At 42.9% G+C, this 21,126-nt stretch overlaps 1 protein-coding gene across 4 annotated transcripts; it reads right to left on the reverse strand.

Moving 5' to 3' along the window:
* Positions 1 to 5,274: 5,274 nt before the first annotated feature.
* Positions 5,275 to 20,631, reverse strand: LOC133560440 (E3 ubiquitin-protein ligase Topors-like). Of its 4 annotated transcripts, none has more exons than XM_061912953.1 (4): positions 20,551 to 20,631; positions 11,909 to 14,007; positions 11,748 to 11,843; positions 5,275 to 6,831 (listed from the first exon to the last, which is right to left on the reverse strand). In XM_061912953.1, exons 2-4 carry the CDS (start codon positions 14,002 to 14,004, stop codon positions 6,048 to 6,050), a joined length of 2,976 nt encoding a protein of 991 aa, XP_061768937.1. In that variant the 5' UTR covers positions 14,005 to 14,007; positions 20,551 to 20,631; the 3' UTR covers positions 5,275 to 6,047. The 4 variants fall into 4 exon arrangements, with proteins under 4 accessions (XP_061768937.1, XP_061768938.1, XP_061768934.1 ...); XM_061912954.1 differs by having other exon boundaries at positions 11,748 to 11,840; positions 20,353 to 20,590; XM_061912950.1 differs by having other exon boundaries at positions 20,353 to 20,590.
* Between the last annotated feature and the right edge of the window lie 495 nt (positions 20,632 to 21,126).

Consider the following 21,126-nt stretch of genomic DNA (forward strand, 5'->3'; position numbering starts at 1 on the left):
GGGCAAGGAAAACTCACACCCAGTGGGACGTCGGTGACAATGATGACTATGAGAACCTTGGAGAGGACAAAAACAACGGTTGTTTGACTGCACGATCATTGCCCAGGTGTGCCGTAGGTTGGCCAAATCAGAAAAAAAAATATATATCTACTGCGCCTAAAGTTGACAAGGTTTATTGTAGCCCATAGAATGTTGTTGGATATTAGCAGAAACTTGAACATGATCATGGATGGATGCTACAGCAACGGGCCTTGGGGTCACGTCACAATATACACTAATATTGCCAAAAGTATTTGGCCACCTGCCTTGACTCACATATGAACTTGAAGTGCCATCCCCTTCCTAACCCATAGGGTCAAATATTATGTCGGTACACCTTTTGCACCTATTACAGCTTCAACTCTTTTGGAAAGGCTGACCACAAGGTTGCGGACTGTGTTTATAGGAATTTTCCACCATTCTTCCAAAAGCGCATTGGTGAGGTCACACACTAATGTTGGTCGAGAAGGCCTGGTTCTCAGTCTCCGTTCTAATGCATCCCAAAGGTGTTCTATCGGGTTCAGGTCAGGACTCTGTGCAGGCCAGTCAAGTTCATCCACACCAGACTCTGTCATCCATGTCTTTATGGACCTTGCTTTGTACACTGGTGCACAGTCATGTTGGAAGAGGAAGGGGCCCGCTCCAAACTGTTCCACAATGTTGGGAACATGGAATTGTCCAAAATGTTTTGGTATCCTGGAGCATTCAAAGTTCCTTTCACTGGAACTAAGGGGCCAAGGCAAACTCCTGAAAAACAAACCCACACCATAATTCATCCTCCACCAAATTTCACACTGGGCACAATGCAGTCCGAAATGTACCGTTCTCCTGGCAACCTCCAAACCCAGACTTGTCCATCAGATTACCAGATGGAAAAGCGTTATTCATCACTCCAGAGAACGCGTATCCAACTGTTCTGGAGTCCAAGAGCGACATGCTTTACACCACTGCATCCGACACTTTGCATTGGACTTGGCTGCTCCATGGCTGCTCGGCCATGGAAATCCATTCCATGAAGCTCTCTGCGTACTGTATGTGGGCTAATAGGAAGGTCACATGAAGTTTGGAGCTCTGTAGCAACTGACTGTGCAGAAAGTCCTTGCACTATGCGCTTCAGCATCCGCTGACCCCTGTCTGTCAGTTTACGTGGCCTATCACTTCGTGGCTGTTGTTCCCATTTTCTTATAATAAAGCCGACAGTTGACTTTGGAATATTTAGGAACAAGGAAATTTCATGACTGGATTTGCTGCACAGGTGGCATCCGATGACAGTTCCACGTTGGAAATAACTGAGCGACTGAGAGCGGCCCATTTTTTCACAAATATTTGTAGAAACAGTCTCAATGCCCAAGTGCTTGATTTTATACACCTGTGGCCGGGCCAAGAGATTAGGACATCGGATTTTCATCATTTGGATGGGTCGCCAAAATATTTTGGCATATAGTGTATCCGTGCATTCAAGATTCAAGATTGTTTATTGTCATATGCACAGTTAAAGGCCTACTGAAACCCACTACTACCCACCACGCAGTCTGATAGTTTATATATCAATGATGAAATATTAACATTGCAACACATGCCAATACGGCCTTTTTAGTTTACTAAATTGCAATTTAAAATTTCCTGGGAGTTTCTTCTTGAAAACGTCGCGTAATGACGTGTATGCGTGACGTCACGGACTGTTAGGAAATATGAGCGCTGCACACACACACAGCTAAAAGTCGTCTGCTTTAACCGCATAATTACACAGTATTTTGGACATCTGTGTTGCTGAATCTTTTGCAATTTGTTCAATTAATATTGGATAAGTCAAAGTAGAAAGATGGAGTTGGGAAGCTTTAGCCTTTAGCCACAAAAACACACAATTTGTTAAATTAATAATGGAGAAGTCAAAGTAGAAAGATGGAGTTGGGAAGCTTTAGCCTTTAGCCACACAAACACACGGTGATTCCTTGTTTAAAATTCCCGGAGGTGAAACTTTCCTATGGATCAGAGCGGTCAAGCGAACATGGATTCTGACCGAATGTCAACCAGCAGGTTTCGGTGAGAAAATTGTGGTAAAAAGTTGCTTCTTACCGGAGATCAGCTGAGCTTGCGCCGTCCATAAAGCTGCCGTCGACTTCCCTGAGACACTGGCGTCAAGACACCCGTGGACACACACCTCCGACTATCGGGGACTGTTAAACTCACTAAAACACTAGCAACACAATAGAAAGATAAGGGATTTCCCAAAATTATTCTAGTAAATGTGTCTAAAAACATCTGAATCTGTCCCAAAGCAATTGCGTTTTTTTTTGGTAACTTTTTTTTTCTCTAGTCCGTTGCTATCAATATCCTAAACACGAATCTTTCATCCTCGCTCAAATTAATGGGGAAATTGTCGTTTTCTCGGTCCGAATAGCTCTTTTTGTTGAAGGCTCCGATTAAAAACAATGTGAGGATGTGAGGAGCCATCAACGGGTGACGTCATCGTCTGCGACTTCCGGTAGAGGCAGGGCTTTTCTTTTAGCGACAAAAAGTTGCGAACTTTATCGACAATGTTTTCTACTAAATCCTTTCAGCAAAAATATGGCAATATCGCGAAATGATCAAGTATGACACATAGAATGGACCTGCTATCCCCATTTAAATAAGAAAATCTCATTTCAGTAAGCCTTTAAACAGACAGTTTGCCGTACAATGAAAATCTTTGCTAGTCCACCCTTTAACAAGTCACACGGTACTTAGCTAAAAATACAAAATAATAATACAAATGTAAATACAAGGCACAGTAAGTAACATAACATTATTGCACATTCTGATTGACAGTCAGCAGTATAAATATGGAGGTGACCTTGGGTCACAGCAGCAGTTAAAGTGTCTTTAGTGATCAAATGTGAAAGGTGTCTACAGTGATGGTTCACAGTTCGGGGGTGGTCAAGGTACCTGTCTTTTGTTCAAAATGACAAAGTAAAAATGGGGGGAGGGGGTGGGGGAGCTAGCATTCACAAGTTAGCATTCACAAGCCTGATGGCCTGTGGGTAGAAACTGTTTGTCAGTCTCGTAGTCCTAGATTTCAGACTCCTGTATCGTCTGCCTGATGGTAGGAGGTTGAAGAGACTGTGCTGGGGGTGTGTACTGTCCTTTATGATGTTGTGTGCTCTCCTGGTGGCCCTGGTAGAGTACATGTCCTGTAGTGAGGAGAAGGCTGCTCCTGATATGTACTGAGCTGTTTTAATCACTCGCTGGAGTGCCTTCCTGTCCTTAGCAGTGCAGTTCCCATACCAGACCGTGATTGAGCTGGTAAGGACACTCTCAACCGTACTTCTATAGAAGTTGCTGAGAATTTTGGGTGGCATACCATATTTTCTCAGCCTTCTTAGGAAGTACAGTCGCTGCTGGGCTTTCTTTATTGTTTGTTGGGTGTTGTGATCCCAGGTGAGGTCCTCGCTGATGTGGGTCCCGAGGAATTTAAAGATTTTCACCCTGTCCACCTTTGTCCCCCTTATGTACTCCTTCTCCGTGGGTCAATAATCATCTCCTTGGTCTTGTCTGTGTTCAAGGAGAGATTATTATCCTGACACCAGGCCACCAGTTCCGCTACCTCCCTTCTGTACACTGCCTCAGCTCCCCCGATGATCCGTCCGACAACCGTAGTATCCTCTACCAAAATGGATACTTGGATGATACAGCAGAGGATTGTGAAAATGTCATGTGGTCAGATGAAACCAAAATATAACTTGTTGGTATAAACTCAACTCGCCGTGTTTGGAGAAAGAAGAATACTGAGTTGCATCCCAAGAACCCCATACCTACTGTGAAGCATGGGGGTGGAAACATCATGCTTTGGGGCTGTTTTTCTGCTAAAGAGGACAGGATGATTGATCCGTGTTAAGGAAAGAATGAATGGGGCCATGTATCGTGAGATTTTGAGCCAAAACCTCCTTCCATCAGTGAGAGCTCTGAATGGTTGACCAAATACTTATTTTCCACCATAATTTACAAATAAATTATTTAAAATTCTTACAATGTGAATTCCTGGATTTTTTTTCACATTCTGTCTTTCACAGTTGAAGTATACCAATGATGAAAATTACAGACCTCTGTCATCATTTTAAGTGGGAGAACTTGCACAATCGGTGGCTGACTAAATACTTTTTTGCCCCACTGTATTAAAAGAACACAGAGCTGATGCAACCAGCTGCCACTTCAGCTGTACCAGCTCTACATACTGCTACAAAAGTAAAACAACGAAAAACTCTAAAAAATTGCAATAAATAATACATACTGTGCACATATGATTCCATACAAACAACAAAACAAAAACACAATTTCAACACCCACATATACGGCTGTGGCCTTTGCGGTTTTCCATGCCATCCTCTGCTGGGGTGGGGGGTCCGCACGGCCAGAGACAGGAACAGACCCAACAAAGCAACCAAGGGATTTGACCAAAGTGTCCGATGCAAGCTCGTTCAGCTGTGTGAGGCTTGTTCATCTCGGCGCTCTACGCTAACTTTGCATTTCCGTCTCTTCCTCCGGTCTCTCCACACGGACTCCGGTGTGGCAGAGAGCCAGCAGCTGGTCTACAGTGCAAACATGGCCATGGCCAAAAGGCTCCCCGGAGGCTGATCCAATAGTTCACAAAAAAGCACCAGAAAGCAGCGCAGAAGTTACGAAAGAGCCACCACTTGTTGCGCCGGCAAAAAAATAAGCTTCCCTGAGACGCTTTCTGGCAGTTTATGCAGCAATTCTTTGGTTATGCAAACCAATTGTTGACGGTGAAGATGCTGAATGTGGAGGTGCTGCGCTTGTGTGGTTACATATTAGATGTACGGCACGATTTTCTGAAAATCCTCTGAAGAGCAACAGCCCAATCAGCATGCATATTACACAACTCCTCAACACTTGCCGCATTGGTGGCATCATGCTGTGCGACAATAATGCACATTTTGGGGTGGGGATGGCCTTTCATCAGCGCAAACTTAAGCACACGTCACGTCAGCATCTGACAACTCTCAGCTGGATTTATTATTTCAGCTAAGAAAAAGTGCTCACTCACCCTGTATTAGAAAGATGTCAACAATCCATCCATCCATCCATTTTTCTACCGCTTGTCTCTTTTGGGGTCGCGGGGGGTGCTGGAGCCTATCTCAGCTGCATTTGAGTGGAAGGCAGGGTACACCATATTTGAGACAATTATTTTGTGTACGTAGCAAGTTGTAGATATTTGAATTCAGCTCATGAAAAAGCAAAAACTTTTGCATCTATATATTTATTCAGAATGAAATACATGACACATGTATCTGTACATTACTTTTCTTAATAAGCACCCTAACTATTGCAATGCTGTTTGAAGCACTAATGTGGGGCGGTCTCGAATTTTCACTATAAAGTGACCAATCTGCAATACATTTAGTGCCACACATGCCAAAAGTATTTTTCTAAATAGCCTTTACAGTCTTTGTATGATTAAGAAAACCAAACATTTTTATTTTTGTAACCTGATAGCCTATTTCGAATTCAGGAATTTTGGTCCGGAGGCCTGAATGGATAGTTCTGGCGGGCCAGATGTTGCCAACTGGCTGCATTGATGATCCCTGGGCTTGGAATAACGTGTCCAAACCTTTTCTCACTGAGGGTCGCATAAAAAAATCTAAGAATACAGGGGGCCAATTTGATTTTTATTTGGTAAAAAGGAAAAGTCGTACATATACTGTAAGACAAACTTCTGTGTTATTATTAGTTAATATCAACATTACAGTTTTTTTCCTGCATTTTTAAAAGTCTTGTTTTTTTTTTTGTTTAATTATATTTTCACAATGTTTTGAGCACCAATGAAAAATAATCCAAGGTCACGAATGGCCCCCAGGCTGCACTTTGACCCCCACTAACCTAGGGGAAACCCTGACTTAAGAAAGACATAAGTAAGTCAGGGAGGCAGAGCACCCAGTTGCTGGTCAACGAACAGTCAGCGGGCAACAGAGACGGGCTCCATGACCTGTCTGAATGACGTGATGACAACAGGGTCAGAGGTCACATGTTGTACTGACATGACAGGCAGCTGACGAGGTGGGCGGGGTCATGGAGGAGTTGGGTGATGAGAAGCAGCGGGAGTCGAAGAGGGAGGGGGGAGCAGGTGAGACGCTGTGGTCACTTCCTGCAGCGGTGCTGTCAACCGGAACTACACTGGAGGACTCAAAGTCACCGCCATGGGGAACCCCGCGACCTTCATGCAGGTAGTCAAGATGTGAGAATACGTCTGTCATACTTACAGTAGGGACTGAAAGGCCAGTAGAGAAGTGGACGGACACATCGTCCTCTGTCTCGACAAGGCGGGGCGCTGCATCCTTGCTGGGAGGGGCACGTCTCAGAGGGGGTGGTGAGGAATAGGAGGTGGGGTCTGGGAAATTAAGAGACGGTGGCCTCTCCTTGTTGTGACCCCTGAAGGCATCAGGTGAGGTCATGGAGAGGTCATCTGTGATGTTGCAAAAGGTTGTTTCTGTTTGTTTTGAAACAAGCTCCCTGATAAGTCCTTGTGTGTCAGCAATGGGCTGTCCTTCTTCGCTACGCCCATTGTTACTGAGCGAATGGCGATCACCGCCATTACCGTTGTGAAAAGCTGGCTCCGCCTCAGACCGGTCTGATACCTCATCTAGGATATCTACAGGAAGTTCCCCAATGTCAACAGCTGCGGCCACGCCCACACTGGCCATGCGCACCAATGAGAGAGGTGGAAGATGACCCAAGTCATCAGCATGTTGGCTGCTTGGCGGACTGCTATCGCTGTCCAGCGTGATGATGGGCGGCGGCCTGCGAGAAAAATGGTGTCAAGAAAGTTCAGTCATGTTTCAGTCTACGGCCATTGGGGCCGGGCCGTAAAAAAACATGGAAATATATTGCGGAATAACTTTTCCTCCATATCAATAACAGACAATCTCGATAGTTTATTTTGTCCACATTCTAATGTTGGTAAAGATAACTGCAGCAACATCAACACAACAAAGACCTTTGCGGCCAAGGCCAACAAAGGTCTCACTCTTGAGACTTGGCCGAGTAAAGTGTGTGATGTTAGCTCATTGAATAGTGAGGAGAGAACAGATTTTAGAACTTAGCAGCTAAAGAACATGTTTTATCCTACATACAGTGTAGTTTGTTGGATAATTTGTTTCTGTTTGTACAAACTTAAAGACATATCAGAAGTGAGTTCATGGTTTGAAGAAGTTTGTTCTGTTGTGGATTGTTCTTTTTTTTCAGAATGCGCTTCTTTGTGTAACACAAGCTTTGGACAAAATAGCATCACTTCTAAAAGTCTTTTGTCAGAAATATATAATTTATGCATCAAAATACTGATGTATTATTACATGTACAATGATTTGTACAATATATATAAAATCGGCGCACAGCTAAATTACTTCATGTTTTGTCGTAAAATAAAGTTTAAAACATGAGATCATGTTGCACATTGTACTATGCAAATTGTTGTTTGCATATTCAGAACTTTGTATGAGTATATGCACACACACACTTCAAAGACATGTAGGTCGATGATATTGTATGTGATTGACACTTCCGTTTTCCAACCAGTGGCCTGTAACTTACCTAATATCAATATCTTCAATAAAAATTACACACAGAGACCTAAAGAATTGTAAACAAAATGAGATTTGTAAAGTTATATTGGCACTGTCTGTGAATATTATACAGTGAGATAATGAAGAACTGCTGTCGGGTCAAGTTCCCTGCCAAGGTTGCCCAAGGAAAGCTGTCAGAGACGAATGTCCTTCATCTCCTGGTGAGGCCCGCTGAGAGGTTTTTGTTTCCCCCATAACTTCTGGTTGTTTGAGGGGGGGCTGTGAGATGGGCACTAGGACCATGCTCACACCCAGCTGGTATTTGGCGAGGTTTCGGGTAAACTTGAGCGCACTGTTAAGGCGCATTGAGGTGTGGATTTTTTACTTCTCATGTTGGCAGTCTTATATAAAGACCTTAGAGTAACAGCTATCTTGTGTTTGCTGCACTTGCCACAAGTTCATGTTTTTTTTCCCCAGATTGCCAAGACATCTGTGGCGTTGGGGGCGTGCTTAGGGGTGTGGTCAATATGACATCATCAGATTTGCTATGATGCATATATTTTCTTTAAAAAGGCAATAAAAATTTATATAGACACATTTAAAACAAATCTGTTATAATGAATTGTATTAACATATTTTTTTTCTTACATACCGTATTTCCTTGAATTGTCGCCGGGGCGCTAATTATTTTAAAACCTCTTCTCACTCCGGCACTTACCAAAGGCATGCAGTAAAATTTGAGTGTGATGTAAGATTGGACCTTAAATCCTACTGAATAGCTCTTAATCTTGTTCCCTTTATGCGATTTCAAATTACTGGTATTGAAATCAGCCTCCTCCATTTTGAAAATGATAACAGGGGAAGTGTCACTCGTGACGTCACGAGTTTGACCAGGCGGTAATACTAAGCATGCGCTAACCATTTTGCAAAGCGAGTTTGACCCGGCAGTAATTCAAGGCAGGCACATACTGTATGCCCTGCGGCAATTCAAGGAAATACGGTATTATGGTTTTGCTCATTTTTTCAATTGTTACTGCTTGTTGTACAATGTACTTTGTTCAGAATATTTATTTTCTTTAGATTTCCCCAATCCGTAGAGTCATTATTTCTTTAATGACTCGCAAAAAGTTAGCATCTATTTCTTTTGTTATTGTCGACTGTACTCGTGTTTACAGACTCTTAACTTCTGTCACTCCATGTCCGCGACAAAAAGCGAGCTGCAGAGAGCATGACATGAAAACTTGCTTTGCGCTGCTGGGAGCCTTTTTCTCCTTTAAAGCCACCAGTGTCATTTTAAATTTTGAAGATCGCTTTCTGGGGGTATATCTCGGATACATTGACGTACGTCCACATTGCGGACATGCTGATTCTGCTCCAGACAAGCCCGTGCATATGTCTTATGTCATCACAACATTCGGTTTAGGCAGCGCGGTTCCGTTGATCAAATTTCCAGTGCATCACTAGTCAATAGTGTGCAAATAATTAAATATATATAGGTAACAAGTTACTGTAGGTATTTGAATCCACTTGTTCCAACAAGGGTTTATGAGAGTGCTCAATAGCGCCCCCTCTCAGACATGGGCTAGCATAGCAACTGCCAGCCTCACTGTATATACCGGTGCACATTCCATTCCACATTAGGAAGTAACTGACGTCCAAAACGTCATTCAAGTCTCCTGTCCATCACAAACACAACGCAGGGCCTAAGAGGCCTGAACTTGCGGCGTTTCCAGTGCATTCAGTGGAGGTTACGTATGCATGCAAAATACAAACTCTGTTTCCATATGAATTGGGAAATTGTGTTAAATGTAAATATAAACGGAATACAATAATTTGCAAATCATTTTCAACCCATATTCAATTTAATGCACTACTAAGACAAGATATTTGATGTTCAAACTCATAAACTTTTTATTTTTTTTGCAAATAATAATTAACTTAGAATTTCATTGCTGCAACACATGCCAAAGTAGTTGGGAAAGGGCATATTAACCACTGTTTTACATCACATTTTCTTTTAACAACACTCAATAAACGTTTGGGAACTGAGGAAACTAATTGTTGAAGCTTTGAAAGTGGAATTCTTTACCATTCTTGCTTGATGTACAGCTTAAGTTGTTCAACAGTCCAGGGTCTTGTTGTCATATTTTACGCTTCATAATGCGCCACACATTTTCGATGGGAGACATGTCTGGACTGCAGGCGGGCCAAGAAAGTACCCGCACTCTTTTACTACGAAGCCACGCTATTGTGACACATGGCTTGGCATTGTTTTGCTGAAATAAGCAGGGGCGTCCATGATAACGTTGCTTGGATGACAACATATGTTTCTCGAAAACCTGTATGGACCATTCAGCATTAATGGTGCCTTTACAGGTGTGTAAGTTACCAATGCCTTGGGCACTAATGCACCCCCATACCAACACAGATGCTGGCTTTTGAACTTTGCGCCTATAACAATCCGGATGGTTATTTTCCTCTTTGTTCCGGAGGACACCACGTCCACAGTTTCCAAATATAATTTGAAATGTGGACTCGTCAGACCACAGAACACTTTTACACTTTGCATCAGTCCATCTTAGATGATCTCGGGCCCAGAGAAGCCGGCGGCGTTCCTCAGTGTTGTTGATAAATGGCATTCGCTTTGCATAGTAGAGTTTTAACTTGCATTTAGAGATGTAGCGACCAACTGTAGTTACTGACAGTGGTTTTCTGAAGTGTTCCTGAGCCCACGTGGTGATATCCTTTACACACCGATGTCGGTTTTTGATACAGTACTGCCTGAGGAATCACAGGTCCGTAATATCATCGCTTTCGTGCAGTGATTTCTCCAGATTCTCTGAACCTTTTGATCATTTTTCGGACCGTAGATGGTAAAATCCCTAAGTTCCTTGCAATAGCTCGTTGAAAAATGTTGTTCTAAAACTGTTCGACAATTTGCATACAAATTGGTCACCCTCGCCCCATCCTTGTTTGTGAATCACTTAGCATTTCATGGAAGCTGCTTTATTACCCAATCATGGCACCCACCTGTTCCCAATTAGCCCGCACGCCAGTGGGATGTTCCAAATAAGTGTTTGATGAGCATTCCTCAACTTTATCAGAATTCATTGCCACCTTTCCCGGCTTCTTTATCACGTGTTGCTGGCATCAAATTCTGAAGTTAATGATTATTTGCACAAAAAAAATGTTTATCAGTTTGAACATCAAATAAGTTGTCTTTGTAGCATATTCAACTGAATATGGGTTGAAAATAATTTGCAAATCATTGTATTCTGTTTATATTTACATCTAATACAATTTCCCAACTCATATGGAAACAGGGTTCGTACTAATTTATTTTGTTTTCACGTAAAAATCCCTAATTTTATAAGGTCAGGTGGCTAATATATTGCCGTGACGCACTGCCACAATAAAATACATTAAGGGGAAACCCTTTAATTCAAAAACTCATGAACAGATTTAGCAGCCAACATAGTTAAATGTAGTAAAGAGTTATAATTACTTACACACAAAGCCAGGTGTAGGCTGAGGCAGTTATAATTTACTAAACATGTACTAGGGATGTAATGATTACCTATATAATTGAAAAATTGAGGTAGAACTCCCGATGGTTAGTATTACGGTTTTAGATCAAAATTATGTAAAACCTTGATTGATAACCGCACTTTGATAAACTCAAGGACCTATGATATTGCTAATTTCCTAGATAAACTAAGTAACCTTAACGTCTGTCCCAATTATTTACATAAGCCTTGGGGAAATGGTGCATGCAATATTTAATCAAATGTTTTCTTTTGTTCTGAATAAATCAAAGCACTAATGTTAATAAATAAATCATGTCAGAATTGCTAATTAGAGATTGATTGGCAACACTAAATTGGCCCAAGTGTGTGAACAGGAGTGTGAATGTTGTCTGTCTATCTGTGTTGGCCCTGCGATGAGGTGGCGACTTGTCCAGGGTGTACTCCACCTTCCACCCGAATGCAGCTGAAATAAGCTCCAGCACCCTTTGCGACCCCGAAAGGGACAAGCAGCAAAAAATGGATGGATGGTTTGAATTGCTAAGTAGTCCACTGCATTTTTGTTGCTACTATTAAAACAAACACTATGTTATCATTATCGTGTAAATGTGTCAAGAGAAAGAAAATGTACCTGCTGTGCTGCTGTGTCTTGTGGTGGCGTTTACGGGTGGATATTGAGGAGGCAGTGCCTTCGTAGACAATCTCCACGCTGGGACTGCGTCTGCTGCTATGAGATCAGAGAAGAAGGGTCACTGAAGTGTCGGATTGGACAGAGAAATCGGAAGTTCTTACCTCATATCTGATCTGCCACGCTTCCTTCTTTTGTTCTTCCTCCCTCGCGGCCTCCAGCTGGGGTCTGTGTGGCGGTCAAGGTGTCGGCTCTTGTACTTTCTCTTCCCGCCAGGCTTCTCTTCGGGTGTGCGTGCCGGCGTGTGAGGCAATGACGGTTGTGGGGAGGAGCAGAGCGAGGACGAGGAGGACGAGGGGGAGGAGGAAGAAGTGGTGAGACGGGAGTCCCGAGATGAGCAGTATTCGGAGGCGGAGTCTGCCGGGCTGACAAGGAGCGGTGAGATGGACTCAATGCTTGAGCGCATAGGTGAGCACATCATTGCAGGATAAATGCAGCGATTGGGATTGGCCGAGATACCGCTTACACCCCGCCTTTTCCTTTTTCTCCTCCTCCTGGTGCTCTTGGCTTCGGGAAGAGGCGGACTGATTGTGCATAGCGAGCTGCCTGAGCCAGAGAAACAAGCCCTGCCGCCCTCCGTGTCTTTTGCCTTTATAGGGGTCGAGATGGAGGTAGTGATTGGAGGTAATGTGGAGAGGGGCTCTGTCTTTTGGAGCTCCTCCCCTTCTGTGTCAGAAGACAGCTGTACGAGTTCAGGTGTGCGTTCGGCCATTGGCTTTTTGTATCCTACGATCATGCACTCGCCCTCCTCATTGACTGCTTCCGTTGGGGCGGGGCTTAACGCCTCTGAAGTGGAGTAAGAGGGGCCCGGCGTCTCGTCGTCCCAGGCTGAGAGGCTGAGTGAACTTCCATCTGGAATGACATTATTGGGATGCGCTTCCTCTTCTGCTTCCTCCCCTTCGGAGATAGCAATTACGGAGCTGTTGGCGGAGTCACCGTTCGAGGCGTCCAGCTCCATGGCGTTGGGCAGCGGCTGGTACACAGCTTCCAGGTCGTAGTTGTCCATTGTGAGTGGCGAACGGGCAAAACTGACCAACTCGTGGAGAAAGTGCTCTGTTCGGGCCAATAGGAATGGCCGCAAATCTTCCTCGATAGTGGGCGTGTCTTCCAGGCCGTGTCGAGCCAGTCTTGCTATGATGAAGCTCTGTACGATGTTTAAGAGTGAGCCCTGCGCACCGTACAGCACTGTGAGCTCCCGGCGCAGCCAGGGACGGAGTCTGTTCAGTTGGGTGGGGTCCCGTCGGAAGCCATCGACCGTGATATCACGCTGCGCTTCGGTCTCACTCACACCAGCTACGCCATGTACACGGACACTGCAGCGGTAGAGGGCACGACGAAAGGCCACTGCCTCCCGTTCCCTAAGACGTCGCAGAACCCCACCTTCTTGCTGAAGACGTAGCCTTGCCGACAATCGGGTCATGAGCCGCCGTGATGCGCTGTCGTTTGGGGCCGTGCCCGCTCCGGGGCCCCCCAGGCCTTCAAATATGACGCCGTGCTCCGCCAGGTTGGCCGCACCCCTAAGGTGCTGCTCGTCATCGGCGTATTCATCATGAGGAGGGACCGAAAGAGGTGGGACATCCAGATACCACTCCCAAACGCCACGTTCCTCCTCCCTTCTACGCCTCCTGGCAGTGGTTTCCGTGCCATCAGCGACTCGGTGCCTCCTTAGCAGGAGCCTCATCTGCTGGTCGTTCCTTGCCGCAGATGCCATAGCCGCTACCATTGCCACTGTGGCCGCGACACTACTGCTCGGGGGGGCAGCCCGCAAAGTGTACTCCTTAAAGTCGTCATGTGCACGCACCGAGTGCAAGATGGACTTGAAGGGCTGCTTGCAAAGCGGACACTCAGCCTTGTTGTGCGACCACTCCTGGATACATGGGAAGCAAAAGCGGTGGAGGCAGCGGTCCAAGTAAGCCATGTTGTTGAAGCGGTCCAAACAGATGGGGCACTTGGAGTCAGGCGAAGCATCCTCTGAGGCAAGAGCGGCTCGGGCCGATACTGAAGAGGAGGAGGCGGCAGGAGGAGAAGACGTGGTGGTCTGTCCGCTCCTGGTGTTTTTTGTCTTCTTCGCCCTGCGATTTCCACTGCCACTTGCTCGACTCCTTACCTCTTCCTGCTGCTGTTCTCCTTCGCCACCATTGTTGGTGTCCCTTTTTGTGTCAGAACGGCGAACACGCAGCTTCATTGACGTGGGGGACATCACCTGACCAAAGACAAGACGCATCACGATCAAGGAGGGCTGGGCAATATATCGATATGCACGATATATTGTGGGTTTGTCTCTGTGCGATATACAAAATGACTATATCGTGATATTGGAGTATACGTCCTCAAGCAGTTGCTTTTAGCTGCGGGCATTACATTACAGGCTCTACTCGCTCTTTCCTGTCTCTCCTTCTCACAGACAAGCGCACCTTCTTACACACATCACATACTCTCACGTCATACGTCACATACATATACGCCCTCGCGGAGCTAGCAGCATGGGTAACGTTAGCTGTGGTGCTAGTAGAGCCGCACGAGTGGTAATACGAGAGAAAGAAGGTGCGAATGAAGGAAGAATTAATTGCCAAGAAAAACAGCAGGGGGTCCGTCGTCTGGCGGTGGTTTGGCTTCAAGTGGGAATATGTCAAACAGACAACCGTAATTTGTCAAGTGTGGGCCAAAAGCGTTGCTGTAAAAAGTAGCATTACTGCTAATATTGTAGCATCATTTGAAAAGTCACCTGCTAGAGAGCTTACTCCGCTTATCAACATCTCCGTTCGGTGCAACACGCCCACACCATTAAAATGCTGAGGCAAACATTTCCACATCAACACCGTATGAAAAAAATAGTCCACAACAGAATGTAATAACATCCGTAGTAACCTACCACATAGTGAAGGACAAATAGTATTTGATTTCCTATTATGCAGCTAATTTTTATTTGACACTTTAAATGTCTCTCACAATCTTGCACTCTCTGTTTTGGAAATGACATGAACATTTGTTCCACTGCTTAATAACTGTTTAATTAATACAGTTTTGGTCAATTGACTTAGTTGTAATTTCCTTCTCTGCATTACTTTTAAAATGAGCATATATTAATGCAGTATGAAGAATGTTTTAATGTAGACACATAGAATCATCGTACTGCTGTGATTATATGCATCAAGTGTTAATTCAAGGTCAAGGCAAAATATCGAGATATATGTATAGCCTAAAAATATGGAGATATTAAAAAAAGCCATATTGCCCAGCCCTACGATCAAAACATTTCTTCCAGCATTGGGCAAGATTTTGTACGTGTGTTTGTGGGCATTTTGTGTCATTGGTCTCTAATTTTTCATTCAACTGTTTGGCACCGACAAGGAACAACTTTAGTTTTAGGTTATTGAATATGGAACAGCAAAAGAAAAGTAAGCATAGGTATGTGTATATTCACCACTGGCTGGCTCTACGCAGTGGTCACTCAGAGCATTTCAAACTTGAATGCGGCATCGTGAGTAGCAACCGGCACGTTGTTTTCAGAGTTCAACTGCGATCGCGTACATTTTTTCACCACTATAGGCCTATTTTCATGACGTAGAACACATATCCTTGTTTATTCAGAACATCGATATTTTTAGGTAAGACAAGTTTTTGTGCCACAAAGCTCACATAAAAGTTGACGCTGCAAACTCAACAAATAATCTACAATGAGTGAAAACTTCATTGGAATTGCTTTTAAAGTGTAAGTTACACATGTATCGGAGAGTCTGCCAAATATATTTTAAATTGATGGATTTTCACACTGGTTCTTTAGACCAGTGTTTTTCAACCTTTTTTGAGACAAGGCACATTTTTTTGCGTTGAAATAATGCGGAGTAACACCACCAGCAGAAATCCTTAACAAACGAAACTCAGTTGACAGTAAAAAGCTGCTGTTGGATATGACTTTAAAGCAGGGGTCACCAACACGGTACCCGCGGGCACCAGGTCGCCCGTAAGGATCAGATGAGTCGCCTGCTGGCCTGTTCTAAAATAGCTCAAATAGCAGCACTTACCAGTGAGCTGCCTCTATTTTTTAAATTTCATTTATTTACCAGCAAGCTGGTCTCGCTTTGCTTGACATGTTTAATTCTAAGAGAGACAAAACTCAAATAGAATTGGAAAATCCAAGAAAATATTTTAAAGACTTGGTCTTCACTTGTTTAAATAAATGTATTTATTTTTTTTACTTTGCTTCTTATAACTTTCAGAAAGACAATTTTAGAGAAAAAATAAAACCTTAAAAATGATTTTAGGATTTTTAAACACATAACTTTTTACCTTTTCAATTCCTTCCTCTTCTTTCCTGACAATTTAAATCAACGTTCAAGTAAATGTATTTGTTTTATTGTAAAGAAAAATAAATACATTTTAATTTAATTCTTCATTTTAGCTTCTGTTTTTTCGACAAAGAATTTTTGTGAACTATTTCTTCAAACTTATTATGATTAAAATTCAAAAAAATTATTCTGGCAAATCTAGAAAATCTGTAAAATCAAATTTAAATCTTATTTCAAAGTGTTTTGAATTTCTTTTAAAATTTTTGTTCTGGAAAATCTAGAAGAAATAATGATTTGTCTTTGTTAGAAATATAGCTTGGTCCATTTTGTTATGTATTCTAACAAAATGCAGATTGGATTTTAACCTATTTAAAACATGTCATCAGAATTCTAAAATTAATCTTAATCAGGAAAAATTACTAATGATGTTCAATAAATTATTTTTTTTATTTCTTCAAAAAGATTCGAATTAGCTAGTTTTTCTCTTCATTTTTTTCAGTTAAATTTTCAATCAATCAATCAATCAATGTTTACTTATATAGCCCTAAATCACTAGTGTCTCAAAGGGCTGCACAAACCACCATGACATCCTCGGTAGGCCCACATAAGGGCAAGGAAAACTCACACCCAGTGGGACATCGGTGACAATAATGACCCAGTGGGACGTCGGTGACAATGATGACTATGAGAACCTTAGAGAGGAGGAAAGCAATGGATGTCGAGCGGGTCTAACATGATACTGTGAAAGTTCAATCCACAATGGATCCAACACAGTCGCGAGAGTCCAGTCCAAAGCGGATCCAACACAGCAGCGAGAGTCCCGTTCACAGCGGAGCCAGCAGGAAACCATCCCAAGCGGAGGCGGATCAGCATCGCAGAGATGTCCCCAGCCGATACACAGGCAAGCAGTACATGGCCACCGGATCGGACCGGACCCCCTCCACAAGGGAGAGTGGGACATAGAAGAAAAAGAAAAGAAACGGCAGATCAACTGGTCTAAAAAGGGAGTCTATTTAAAGGCTAGAGTATACAAATGAGTTTTAAGGTGAGACTTAAATGCTTCTAAACAATGTTTCAAGATTTAATTTGCATTTTGCTTTTTTTTTGTTTCTTCTCTGTCATGAAAAAGGGATTTTTTTGTGGTTGGTGCACTATTTGTAAGTGTATATTGTGTTTTTTATGTTGATTTTATTTTTAAAATTTTTTTTTTAAAAATCTTCTGCGGGCCCAACCACCGCGGCCCGGTGGTTGGGGGACCACTGCAATACAGTACATTTTCCGTACAATTGACCACTAAATGGTCACACCCCAATAAGTTTTTCAACTTGTTTAAGTCTGCGAGGTCCACGTTAATCAATTCTTGGTAGACACTCAACAACAACACATAATTTGCATACCATAATCACTGGTTTGCAAAAAATATTTTTAACCCAAATAGGTGAACTTAGATCATCTCCCACGCGCCCAAGAAGAGAAAGTCGGCTAGTCTAAACGGTTTAGACTAGCCGACTTTCTCTTCTTGGGCGCCCACGTCACAAGTCGAGTCGGACCAATCATGTTTACTCAGATTGTTCAGATTAAACCTATTACTTTCACAGTATCATGTTAGATCCGCTCGACATCCATTGCTTTCCTCTTCTCCAAGGTTCTCATAGTCATTATTGTCACCGACGTCCCACTGGGTGTGAGTTTTCCTTGCCCTTATGTGGGCCTACCGAGGATGTCGTAGTGGTTTGTGCAGCCCTTTGAGACACTAGTGATTTAGGGCTATATAAGTAAACATTGATTGATTGACTGATGTTTCTTTGTTATACCAACATTTCAAAAATACCAAGCCTTTTAAATTGGGGTAAATATTACAAAGTTATAACTTATAGAAACAAAAAAGGTCACACCTACAACATTTAGCCCCATTGACTTTGTACATAGGGTGGACAGGGTGAAAACCTTTAAATTCCTTGGGACCCACATCAGCGAGGACCTCACCTGGGATCACAACACCCAACAAACAATAAAGAAAGCCCAGCAGCGACTGTACTTCCTAAGAAGGCTGAGAAAATATGGTATGCCACACAAAATTCTCAGCAACTTCTATAGAAGTACGGTTGAGAGTGTCCTTACCAGCTCAATCACGGTCTGGTATGGAAACTCCACTGCTAAGGACAGGAAGTCACCCCAGCGAGTGATTAAAACTGCTCAGTACATATCAGGAGCAGCCTTCTCCTCACTACAGGACATGTACTCTACCAGGGCCACCAGGAGAGCACACAACATCATAAAGGACAGTACACACCCACAGCACAGTCTCTTCAGCCTCCTACAATCAGGCAGACGATACAGGAGCCTGAAATCCAGGACTACGAGACTGACATCAGTTTCTACCCACAGGCCATCAGGCTTGTGAATGCTAACTCGTGAATGCTAGCTCCCCCGCACCCCATTTTTACTTTGTCTTTTTGAACAAAAGACAGGTACCTTGACAACCACCGAACTGTGAACCATCACTGTGGACACTTTTCACCTTTGATCACCAAAAACACTTTAACTGCTGCTGTGACCCAAAGTCACCTCCATATTTATACTGTTGAATGTCAATCAGAATGTGCAATAATGTTATGTTAATCACTGTGCCTTGTATATACATTTTTATTTTTAGCTAAGTACCGTGTGACTTGTTGAAGGGTGGACTGGCAAAGTAAAATTTTCATTGTACGGCAAACTGTCTGTTTAAAGGCCTACTGAAACCCACTACTACCCACCACACAGTCTGATGGTTTATATATCAATGATGAAATATTAACATTGCAACAAATACCAATACGGCCTTTTTAGTTTACTAAATTGAAATTTTAAATTTCCCGGGAATTTTTTCTTGAAAACGTCACGTAATGATGACGTGTACGCTTGACGTCACGGGCTGTTAGGACATATGAGAGCTGCGCGCACACACAGCTAAAAGTCGCCTGCTTTAACGGCATAATTACACAGTATTTTGGAGATCTGTGTTGCTGAATCCTTTGTAATTTGTTGAATTAATATTGGAGAAGTCAAAGTAGAAAGATAGAATTGAGAAGCTTTAGCCTTTAGCCACACAAACACACGGTGATTCCTTGTTTAAAATTCACGGCGGTGAAACTTTACTATGGATCACAGCGAACATTGATCCCAACCGAATGTCAACCAGCAGGTTTCGGTTAGAAAATTGTGGTAAAAAGTCGCTTCTTACCAGAGATCAGCTGAGCTTGCCCCGTCCATAAAGCTGCCATCGACTTCCCTGAGACACTGCGCCTCAACACACCCGTGGACACACACCTCCGACTATCAGGTACTGTTAAACTCACTAAAAGACTAGCAAAACAATAGAAAGATAAGGGATTTCCCAGAATTGTCCTAGTAAATGTGTCTAAAAACATTTGAATCCGTCCCAATGCAATCACGTTTTTTTTTTTTACTAGTCTGTCGCTATCAATATCCTCAAACACGAATCTTTCATCCTCGCTCAAATTAATGGGGAAACTGTCGTTTTCTCGGTCCGAATAGCTGTTTTTGTTGGAGGCTCCCATTAAAAACAATGTGAAGATGTGAGGAGCCATCAACATGTGACGTCATCGTCTGCGACTTCCGGTAGAGGCAGGGCTTTTCTGTTAGCAAGCAAAAGTTGCGAACTTTATCGTGGATGTTCTCTACTAAATCCTTTCAGCAAAAATTTGGCAATATCGCGAAATGATCAAGTATGACACATAGAACGGACCTGCTATCCCCGTTTAAACAAGAAAATCTCATTTCAGTAGGCCTTTAACTGTGCATATGACAATAAACAATCTTGAATCTCGAAGAGGTTGGCCATAAATTGGTGCATTTTCACCGGGTTGAAAAAAAAATCATAACTTACTTAATATTTATCACAGGAAAACGATACTTTTTATCACTCGAATCGTCTTAAGAAGACCTGTATGATAAAACTAGTTTCATTTAAAGGAATTATTTTTTCAAATATTACACACATACCTTCATAGAAATGGACACAATACATATAGCTCACAAACCTTTTGAAAGTGTTCTACAAAATATCACAAGACAACCAAATAAAACGGACAACAAAGAGGCATCGTGAGCTAACTGCTATTAGCGACGTTAGCTGAGCCCCAGTCGTGCAGTTGATGAGGAAGGATACAGTTTTCTTATTTTGGTGTTTTTTTTAAAGATCTTTTAGTTTGTTTCATGATGTGTTCGCATGCTAACATGGTTAGCTTCCGTACCTCGCCACAAGCACACTCACGACTCTAACCGGCAACACCTTTTCATTGGATTTTCACTCCTCTTTCGAGAGACGAACTTCCTGTTTACTGCTCCTTGGCTCGCAGTAATTTTAGAGAGAAATTCCCAATAAAATTGTTCTGAAAAATGTGTGACTTTTGAGGATAGCTCTCGCCGAAACGAACATCTGAGGCTGTTACCGTGCACTGGTGTTACGTCATCATTGCTGGACCGACTACTCAGAACTCCCGGATGTCTTTCATTTAATTGTGGGTTTTACTTGTAGTTTATATTAGAATGAGTTTGACGTTTTACAAGGGGTGTTTACAAAATAAATATGACACACTAACCGCATCAATAACACCTAACAAAAGCGCGAGAGAGCCACAACACACACATATTAAATATAATTCCCAGGATGTACGGAGATGATTGCGGTATAAAGGGTGATTGATATCCCCATCAAATATTTAATTTACTTTTTGCAATAAATAGTTTGAGTTGGACTGACCTGCAGTAACGACTTTCAAACACGTGGGGGCACTAAATACCCGTGCTGTTCCCCACACTGTTGGTGAGGTGGGTCAAAGGTCAATTTATTTATGACGTCATTGATGTAAACAACTTGTATTTGTTTGAACGTTTGCAGCTATTGTGACCTTTGGGGTCAAGTCACACCTAATTTTTAACCTCATCAAGTCAGCTCACCCTGAATGATGCAACTCAAAACTTCATTGCAACCATTGGAAGGGACGCTGCGTTGCCAAGCAACCGCA

Source organism: Nerophis ophidion, linkage group LG10 (assembly GCF_033978795.1).
Source record: "Nerophis ophidion isolate RoL-2023_Sa linkage group LG10, RoL_Noph_v1.0, whole genome shotgun sequence".
Taxonomy (NCBI): domain Eukaryota; kingdom Metazoa; phylum Chordata; class Actinopteri; order Syngnathiformes; family Syngnathidae; genus Nerophis; species Nerophis ophidion.

What these genes read in the sequence shown, in the direction of transcription:
- LOC133560440 (XM_061912953.1), bottom strand. Translation starts at nt 14,004, where the DNA reads ATGTCCCCCACGTCAATGAAGCTGCGTGTTCGCCGTTCTGACACAAAA. An exon ending in CGTGGCAGATCAGATATGAG is followed by an intron (nt 11,844 to 11,908) that starts GTAAGAACTTCC and finishes CTGATCTCATAG; the next exon opens with CAGCAGACGCAGTCCCAGCG. An exon ending in AAGACACAGCAGCACAGCAG is followed by an intron (nt 6,832 to 11,747) that starts GTACATTTTCTT and finishes TTTTTCTCGCAG; the next exon opens with GCCGCCGCCCATCATCACGC.